At 45.7% G+C, this 9,584-nt stretch overlaps 1 protein-coding gene and 1 pseudogene across 1 annotated transcript; one reads left to right on the top strand and one right to left on the bottom strand.

Moving 5' to 3' along the window:
* Window positions 1-1,096: 1,096 nt before the first annotated feature.
* LOC136507090 (uncharacterized) lies at window positions 1,097-5,397 on the top strand (annotated as a pseudogene).
* Window positions 5,275-8,336, bottom strand: LOC136508229 (probable apyrase 3). Its single transcript, XM_066502873.1, has 9 exons — window positions 7,984-8,336; window positions 7,398-7,526; window positions 7,181-7,237; window positions 6,996-7,088; window positions 6,658-6,863; window positions 6,300-6,391; window positions 5,988-6,202; window positions 5,686-5,869; window positions 5,275-5,560 (listed from the first exon to the last, which is right to left on the bottom strand). The coding sequence occupies exons 1-9, from the start codon at window positions 8,263-8,265 to the stop codon at window positions 5,430-5,432; spliced, it is 1,389 nt and encodes a 462-aa protein (XP_066358970.1). The 5' UTR covers window positions 8,266-8,336; the 3' UTR covers window positions 5,275-5,429.
* Between the last annotated feature and the right edge of the window lie 1,248 nt (window positions 8,337-9,584).

The raw sequence follows: 9,584 nt of genomic DNA, 5'->3' as shown, positions 1-9,584 counted from the left end.
ACGCGTCCGGTCATGCTCGACCGGACTCACCCATCGTCCGGTCACTCAATGTCTCCACTATGCGCCACACATCAGCGTACGTCAGCATTGACCAGACGCACCCTGCCAGCGTCCGGTCACTCTTCGCGCCAGCGTCTGGTCACAAGACCGAGACACGTGCTCACTGCTGCTACTGACCGGATGCAGGACCCCAGTGTCCGGTCACTGCGCCACCAGCGTCCGGTCACTGCGTGAACCCCTGTCTTTTCTGTATAGGGCACCGGTGACTCCGCCGGTGAAGTTTCTAACCCTTGCTCAAATGTGCCAACCACCAAGTGTATCACCTTGTGCACATGTGATAGCATATTTTCACAAATACTTTCAAGGGTGTTAGCTCTCCACTAGATCCTAAATGCATATGCAATGAGTTAGAGCATCTAGTTGCACTTTGATAACCGCATTTCAATACGAGTTTCACCCCTCTTAATAGTACGACTATCGATCCTAAATGTGATCACACTCACTAAGTGTCTCGATCACTTGAAACAAAATGGCTCCTACTATTTATACATTTGCCTTGAGCCTTTTATTTTTCTCTTTCTTCTTTTCCAAGTTCAAGCATTTGATCATCACCATGCCATCACCATCGTCATGATCTTCGCCATTGCTTCGCCACTTGGAGTAGTGCTACCTATCTCATAATCACTTTGATAAACTAGGTTAGCACTTAGGGTTTCATCAATTAACCAAAACTAAACTAGAGCTTTCAGTGCTTTCTCTCTGGCACTCGGCAAACAGCCTCTTTGCCGAGTGTCCGATAAAATGCACTCGGCAAAGTCTGGGACACTCGGCAAAGAAGCCGTCTTCGGTAGTGACTGGCCTCGCCGCACCGAGGAGCGCGGCGCTTGATGGGGCCAGTCCAACTCGAGGGAGTCTGGGTGATCCGGAGCACCACCTGCAGCAGTGTCGTGGCTGCCGATATTGTCCATGACTGGTGCCCCCTAGTCCTACGCACCACGAGGTCCACCCACCGGCTCAATGACCTCTGGCTCTGCCGTCTGGGGTTTAGGTGTGGAGGGCTGGCACACAGGAGGAACCGAAGGCTCCCTCCCACTCGATGTCGAACGCGCCGAAGCTGTATCCATTGGCGATGCATGGCGACTATGAGAGGACCGACGACGTCGAGCACCCCCGCGAGTACCGAATGTACGTGGCGGAGAGCGTCCGCGCTTGCCACCCCCGGTGACTAGGGGCGGGAGGGCGAGGGTAGTCCCTCGCTTGGTGCCCGGCATCCCTACAGTTGTAGTACTTCGCCGAAAAAGTGCAATCGGCATGCACGTGATCACCGGCAAGGCAGTTGAAGCACTTCCCGACGAGGTTCGATGGGACCGGCCGATCACTATCGGAGACGGTTTCTTTGCCGAGTGTCCCAGACTTTGTCGAGTGCTTTTTATCGGGCGCTCGGCAAAGAGGCTATTTACCGAGTGCCAGAGAGAAAGCACTCGGCAAACAACTAGCACTCGGCAAAGACCAGGTTTGCCGAGTGTCAGGCACTCGGTAAACCAGAACACTCGGCAAAGGACCGTCGCCGTTAATGGCCGGCAGCCGCTGTTAACCCTTTGCCGAGTGTCTTCTCCTAACACTCGGTAAAGCGGTGATTTGCCGAGTGTCATTTTTTTGACACTCGGCAAACCATATTTTTTTCACTTTTGACCTCTAAATTTTTTCTGCAGTCCTCATACAATACATGGTACTCCATGTTCCAATGTGGCACATTTCTTGAACTTTTTCTATATTTCTTTAATTTATTTCATTTAATTGAATTTTCTTGGATAATTCAAATTATAACTACTAGTCATTCAAATAATGAAAAAATGAATGGAAAAATGATATTCATGTTATTTAGTATAATGTGAGGCCATATCCAGGAACAAACCACCAATTTCGAACATCTTGTTCACGAAACATGACCACGAACTTGCGGTCGAGTTGTTATTAAATTATATAAAAAACAAACGAAGTTCGAAAATCATGAAACTTGTCAAGATGTCATGATATCATATGTGGAGGCTGTAATAAAAATTTGAGAAGATTTCGCGCAAGTTGTCACGTACGATGCTTGCAAACCGAAGAATCTTCGAAGAAGTTTCATGATTTCGTGAAGAGGCCGACGAGGTGGTAAGCATCGTACGTGATAAACTTGCGCGAAACCTCCTCAATTTTTTATCACAGCCTTCACATATGATATCATGACATCTCGACAAGTTTCAAGATTTTCGGTCTTCGTTTGTTTTTTATAGAATTTAAAAACAACTCGATCGCAAGTTCATGGTCATGTTTCGTGAACAAGATGCTCGAAATTGATGGTATGTTCCTGTATACGGCCTCACATTATACTAAATAACATGAATATTATTTTCCTATTCATTTTTTTCATTATTCGAATGACTAGCAGTTATAATTTAAATTATCCAAGAAAATTCAATTAAATAAAATAAATTAAAGAAATATAGAAAAAGTCTGAGAAATATGCCACATTGGAACATGCAGTACCTGGTATTGTACGAAGACTACAGAAAAAAAAATTTGAGGGCAGAAAGAAAAAAAATAAAAACGGTTTGCCGAGTGTGCGTTTGGCGCTCGGCAAAGGAGTCGCTTTGCCGAGTGGCAGCTGTCCTGGCACTCGGCAAATAATTTTAAATTTTTTTAAAAAAAAACATCTTTGCCGAGTGCCAGGTCGGGTGACACTCGACAAAGAATTTTAAAAAATTAAAAAAATACTTTGCCGAGTGTCAGATCGGGGACACTCGATAAATATTTTTTAAAACAAAAACTCTTTGTCGAGTGGCAGGTCAGGTGACAATCGACAGAGAATTAAAAAAATTTAAAAAATAGTGCTACACCGGCACACTCGACGAAGTGGAGATTTAACCTCGACGACCTGGCCTCGTTCGACGGCGCCTCCACTCCGGCCTACGCGCGCGCAGTCGACGCCGTCGCCGCTTCCCTCACGCGCCACGGCGCCGCCGCCGTCGAGCTCCCTGCAGCGGACGCCGCTGTCGTCCGCTGCGCCCTCGAGTCCGCCCGTGGCTTCTTCCGGTCCCGCCCCGGCCTCTATGTCTACCGCGCCGGGAGGTACGCGCAGCCAATCTCAATACGATTCTGCTCCTTCTGTTCTGTCACCTCACTTCACTGGATGGAGAGCTGCTGCAGCAGCTGCTTTCCCGTTGCACCTATTACTTTGCGATTTTACTATAAAATTCTAGTAGTAGCAGCAGCAGGACTTCTAGATGCTGTAATAAGTAGTATCACACTGCGCAATGTGGGAATGCTCCGGTGCCTTTAACTTGAATGGAGTTAGTATGCTGATAGCACACTGAGATGTGAGATGTCTGTTGGAACTGTGTGCTGTACCCTATATATTACTGCTAGAAGCATCATGCTTGTGAATCATCCGTAAAGAATTTCGGCAATGTCACTATCTGAAATGTGTTCACATGTTGTTGTGTGTGCTTCATATCCAACCAGCTTCCTGTATATAATTACACAAGGCATCCCAGTTGTACCCAACTAGTGGTTACTGCATAGTACCTTATGTGCACTTGTTATGGGATAGCTATCTCTCTCAACAAAATCTCAGTTTTATGTGTAACATAGTTTTTTGCTTTCCAAACAAAATATGTTCACTTATTGATTCACCATATGCCCTTATCAATGCCATCTTCATCATTTTTTGGTTTGCATTTATCCTGTCTGCAATACCTTTGCGTTAATCTACTGTATAACAGGGCTCTGGATGATGGAGAGTTGTCACCTGCTTGCATGTCTGATGCTTTCAGATGTTTGGGTAAGGCAGCCCGTGCTGCTCTCTGTGCAATAGCACGGAACCTTCGCTTACGTTCAGAGTAATGCACTTGCCCTTTCTTTTTAGTTTATTTTGTTTCTGTAATGCCTTCTTGTTCACATTTCTTTTTTTTTTCTACCAGCTAATCGTTCTTCTTTGATTTCCAGTGCTTTCAGCCATTTGCTTGATGACAACCCATTGCCTCTTGATGAGGTTTCAGCTTCAGTATTGATGGTGTCATTTTCTCATGGACACCCCCAAAGCAGCCAGCCAGGCACCTATGGTGGGCCTCAGGTCATCAATGGCTGAAGTTGATAGAGGTTTTGTTACACTGGTTGCTTCTGACCATCCAGGAATTGAGGTGTGGAGTTGCTCATCATGTAACTCTTTTGTAATCTTTATCCCGAATGGCACAAATAACAAATTTTGTGATATATATATGTGACGTTTGTGATATATATGTGGTGTTGGTGATATATATGTGATGTTGATGATATATATGTGATGTTGGTGATGTTTGTTATATATATCTTCTGTTTGTTTGGATGGGATGTAAAAAACAAATAAAAAAGGCTATTTTCACTTTGCCGAGTGCAATAGCCATGACACTCGGCAAAGTGACTACCTGGGAACATGCTTTGTCGAGTGCAAAGGCCATTGCACTTAGCAAACATCACAGATTTGTCGAGTGCCACGGGCCAGGCACTCGGCAAATAGGCTACCTTTACCAAGTGTCTTGTCAGTGGCACTCGGCACAGTGGCCACCTTTGCCGAGTGTCTAAGCCAACGGCGCTCGGCAAAGCGGCGACCTTTGCCGAGTGCTTGACCTTGACACTCGGCAAAGCCGCCGTCACGGTGGCGCTCGCCGTCACGGCGACTTTTTTTTGCCGAGTGTTAGATTAGCACTCGGCAAAGAGGTCTTTGCCGATAAATTATTTACCGAGCGCCCTTTGCCGAGTGTAACACTCGGCAAAGGCTTTGCCGAGTGCATATCGGCCTTTGCCGAGTGCCTGAGGTACTCGGCAAAGAAGCTGAATCTGGTAGTGGATGTGGTGACGGGGCGCGACGCCAACGCCTCCTGCTCTGAACTTGCCGGAAGCCCTCGGCGTCCGGCGCTACGGACATACGCGGAGGGTGCACGACGATGGGCGCGAGCCGAGGGGGCTGAGGTGCCTAAGACCCAGCATCCCTCCGCACGTCGGCCATGAAGCCCCCATGACACGGTAGGCGGCAACGGCGCCGATGCACCGCCTTGCCATGACCCGACGAAGGAGGCGCGCCGGAGTCGGCGATGTGCTTGGTGGACGCCGGGGCCGGAGTGGCCACCGGCGGTGGAGCGGGGGCGAGCAGACTCTCTCTCGCACTGCACAAGTGTCTTCTTTGAAACGAATTGTTCAGCCAATGTCAAATCCATGTAAAAACTGAATCATGAAACTCAAGATGAATGGGCACCAAAATGATCTGCATTATTATTCTCTCTTAGAAGAGCTTCTCGTCATCAGTCTTAGCTCCTATAAAGTTTATCCTCATGAACTAGACTGAAATTATTTCAGAACATCGGCACGACAGAGTGATTTCACATCAGAGATTATTACAAAAGACTAGCTTATGCATCCTGGTTCATCTTCTTGGGTGCAACAGCTTCAATGGCAGTGCCTAGAGGCCATGCTGCCTCAACGTAGAACTCCCCATACTTCACTCTAGACACCAAAGTAATCTCCCTCGTTGGAGCCAAACCTGTGTAAACCACATTTAATTAATTGGTTTGTTCCAAACACCTGAGTGTCAATTGTTGAGCGAATATCGACCATCCGACATGGAGATTTTCCTGATATCTAAACATGCATTTTATCTGCACTTACCAAAGCCATCTACAAGCAATGTGTACTGGTAGATGAGATCCATGCATATGTATGGCACATCATAGAGATCAGGGTACCCTGCTTTGGCTTCATCGGCGCTCAGCAAACAAACTTTCTCTGCAGCAGCTTTGAATGCCGATGGGGTGGACTTCACGCTGGGTGCCTCACTGTCAATGAAGCCAACCTGCAAAGTGAGTCATGTGAATCATTGGATGATGCTCAAACTCCATTTTCAACATCTCTGGTAGTTGTGAAGGTTTATATATACATGATCAGGAGTTGCTAACTTATATTATATATACCTGTGAAGCCTTGTCAAAGAAGAAAGATGCAACGTAGAGATCGTCCTGGCCAGCTCCACCGCCTCCGTTCCAGACGCCGTTAAAGGTGCAGTTCTTTGCTTTACATGGTGCACTCAGGTTTAGTGCCTTTACTATCTCTTCTCTGCACTTATCATACACTGCGCCTTCAGGTGACGCCGTTGCGTCATAGTCCTTCCCATTGTAGCTGTATGTACCTTAATGAATGATATGATAGCAAAGTCTGCTAGTTACTGGAAAAACGATGAATTGATAAACAAGAAGGAGGCTGATTATGCATGTATGCCAGCATACCACTGAACCCACGCAATACGCATTGGCTAAATGGCCCATTCTTTGCCTTCAGGATCTCTACTCGAACAGCAGACATGCCGTAGTACAAGTAACTGCAGAGGTAAACAAGGAAGATTACTTGCATTGGTCACAAACCAGAGCATACATGATTAGTTCATGATTTGATACAGAAAACCTTCATCATGGTTTAATAATTCTTTTACTGAATCGTCATGGTTTGACGATTATTACTGTAATGTAAAAAACTGCAAACACTAAACGATGTAGTAAGTGCCATCATAGTTTACTCTTTCCAACAAAATGTAAAAGTTATTGAAAGGCTAGGTAAGTTAAAGTTTGAACATAATGTTTGCTAAACCTGTGAACATAGAGGTTATAATCTTTTCCCTTGAGGTACTCCTTTGTAATATATGGATCCTTCCCATCAGGCACAGCTGGAGCATTTGCAGCAGCACTCGTGGAAATGGCATATGCCATTTGCACTGATCCACCTCCCAAATCGATCACACCAACCGTCTTCGAGTAGTCCCCTCCCAATTTACCTAGCAGATAATTCAGAGCAACCTACAACACATACATGTGCCACATGCATCATACTTTACAAGCTGAGTACACGAGATATATTACACATTTTTTTCTGACAAAAAAAACAAGGAAATTAGTAGATAACACAGAAGTTAGGAATAATGTACATACCCATAGGTAAGATCCTTCTTGAGTTCCCTCGAGAACAGTGATCCATTTGGGATTGTACTGGAATTTGCTCTTGGTGTGGACAAGATCTCGGACCTGCATTTAGAAAAAAATTAAGAAAAAAGAAAACTTTGTATATATCTAGAATACACACAAGGCATAATTTGGTTAGTAAGATGGTAAGCTACCGCTTCAAGAATCTCCTCTGCCTTCTCGTCTCCAATTAGTCTTAGACCAGCTGTTGCCTGCAATTTTTATGGAAACACTTCAGTTCGAGACCGAACAGGACTTTCAATAGAGTGACAGGTCTATTGAAACATGGACAGCTACAAATGTATATGGAGGAGGTCCTGAGATTTTCTTTTCACTAGATGATGAACTTAGATGAAGAAAACAATTTATTACCCCAAGTTTGAGTGGAGTATTTTTCTGAAGCCTGGGAGGGACAATCTCCTTAGCCTGCTCAAGAAGGGGGAGTATAGAGTTTGCAGCCTCTTGAGGTTTCCCCGCAAATGAGCTCAGCCCGGGCTTTATCTGCATCATCAACAAGTCACAAACATGGACACGTAGTAATTCATCAATAATCCACTCAGTAACTTTGCTTTGCATATAAAGAGGGCAAATGAAAGAAATGTTGTTTCAAATTTATTTTCCGTCTTTCTTATTCTTAACTGTTATTGCTAAAGTGTACACTAGCATCCAAATTTGAGGACCATGTGAGGACCCCAACAGGTCACATGCTGTGTGAGCCCCTTGTATATCGGCGTTCAGCATAATAAGGATAAGGTCCACCACCAACCGGTTACAAGCTTTTACTGGGGTGTTGGCTCGTTTTCGGAATGCCACATACGGTCATCATGCACTGTTCGTGTTCTTCCGTTGCATATTGTCACTTGTTTTTTTAAAGTCAAATATTGTTCGCTCTTGTTGAGTCTATATTTCCTTTCTGAAGCTGAAGTGAAGTGGTAACTACAACTGAGCACCTACATACCTTGAAGAAGAACTCGATGTCGTCGCCGATGGGGACGAGGTCGAGCTCCTTGTCGAACTTGAAGACGTGAACACGGCTGCCCGTGCTCCCGGCGTCGAAGATGACGGCGTACCTCCCCGCTGGCTGTCCCCTCGAGACCGCCTCCTCCACCGCCGGCGACTGCTCGGCGGCGGCGATGCTGCCCTTTCGCCCAAGAACGACGCTGCTGCTTCCAGAGGCAGCGGAGACGACGAGGTGGAAGACGAGAAGAAAGGCAGCAACGCTGCCGGCGAGGCGAACCATTGCCACTGCCACTGCAATGGCCAGTGGATGGAGCAACAGCAGGGAGGAGCCGTCGGCCACTCACTTGTCACTTCACTCGTGTCTGGATTATGAGCTGCAGCGTACGTTTCATGGCTTTATTCTTGATGGGGAGGAGCTTTGCAGGCTAGTACCTCAAGTATCATACATTTTCTTTTTCCTCAGAGCAAACTTTTTCTCAAGAGGTGGCGTAGTACTACCTACTGTGACACAAATTTCACAAGGGATGGGGTGCTAATCGAATAACTAGTGCTGCCAGTGCCCAGTGGAGACTTGGAGAACTGTCGGTTGTTTCTGTTTGTCCAATTCGAGCACGTGCACACACATATATATTCTTTATTCGAACAATACGTGCACATATATAAACCACAAGTTTTGTCTGGGGAGGTTCGCAATATATAGTTTCAAAGAGAGGTTCGCATTATATAAGTTTCACTCACATATATAAACTCGTGCTGGTTTAAGTCGTCTTGGCACGATTCCACTTTATCAGTGAAGCTATTCTTCTTCTTCTTTCTTTTTTTGCTTCAGCTCTACGAGCAGCTTTACCAGGTAGAGTTGTTTTGATAATATTGTTGACAAAACAGCTCAACATATGAAACTCATTAAAATATGCTCACACAGAATCCCACACCGGATCCACCAGAGCAAGGTGGAGCGGGGTAAATCTACCATTTTTAGCTCCCACCTTATACCAATCCTTTGTGAGAGCAAATTTTAAAAAGCTCCTTAGGTGGAACTGTTTTGTTTTACCCTATTTGACACAAACTAGCTCCAAACAGTTCTATGAGCTAATGGTGGAGCTATGTCAAACGGGACCTCATTGTAGTAACTCTCGTTTTGGTGGACACTTAACACACAATCCAACTTCTGATCACAAATACATGAACCTTATAATCTCAACACTGCATCTTTTATAGTTACCAACAGTGCGGCTGCTCGATTAACCGCGATACAAAGGCTAATCCAAGAACACAAGTAAGAATAAGAAAGAAGTCATGATTTTTCATTTCTTCAAGGCAACATATCAGGTGCAAACCAAGCAACTTGTGAAAACTTAGAAACTACCGATTAGGGACACAGGATGTCAATTCAATGGATGGGGTGAGAGGCGGCACGATTTTGCGCTTAAGCTCCCCACCTGCCGGCTTTTTTTTCAAAAAAAAATCCCCTGCCCCCTCCTGTGCAAATTCACCGTCGGAGGCCTGCGCCGCACCCAGGTGATTCGCATCTCGTCGCCCCAGCCCTACGCCGCCAGAGACCTGCGCTGCCCCCAGGTTCGGAAGTTAAAAGGCTGTGTT

The sequence above is a fragment of the Miscanthus floridulus genome, chromosome 15 (genome assembly GCF_019320115.1).
Source record: "Miscanthus floridulus cultivar M001 chromosome 15, ASM1932011v1, whole genome shotgun sequence".
Lineage (NCBI taxonomy): Eukaryota > Viridiplantae > Streptophyta > Magnoliopsida > Poales > Poaceae > Miscanthus > Miscanthus floridulus.
This window is presented reverse-complemented; position numbering and strand designations above follow the sequence as displayed.

Excerpts from the sequence above, each read along its gene's own strand:
- LOC136508229 (XM_066502873.1), bottom strand. The coding sequence starts at position 8,265 with ATGGTTCGCCTCGCCGGCAGCGTTGCTGCCTTTCTTCTCGTCTTCCAC. Across the intron at positions 6,392-6,657 it reads TATAACCTCTATGTTCACAG|TTACTTGTACTACGGCATGT; the intron begins GTTTAGCAAACA and ends TTACCTCTGCAG. Across the intron at positions 5,870-5,987 it reads TCTTTGACAAGGCTTCACAG|GTTGGCTTCATTGACAGTGA; the intron begins GTATATATAATA and ends CTCACTTTGCAG.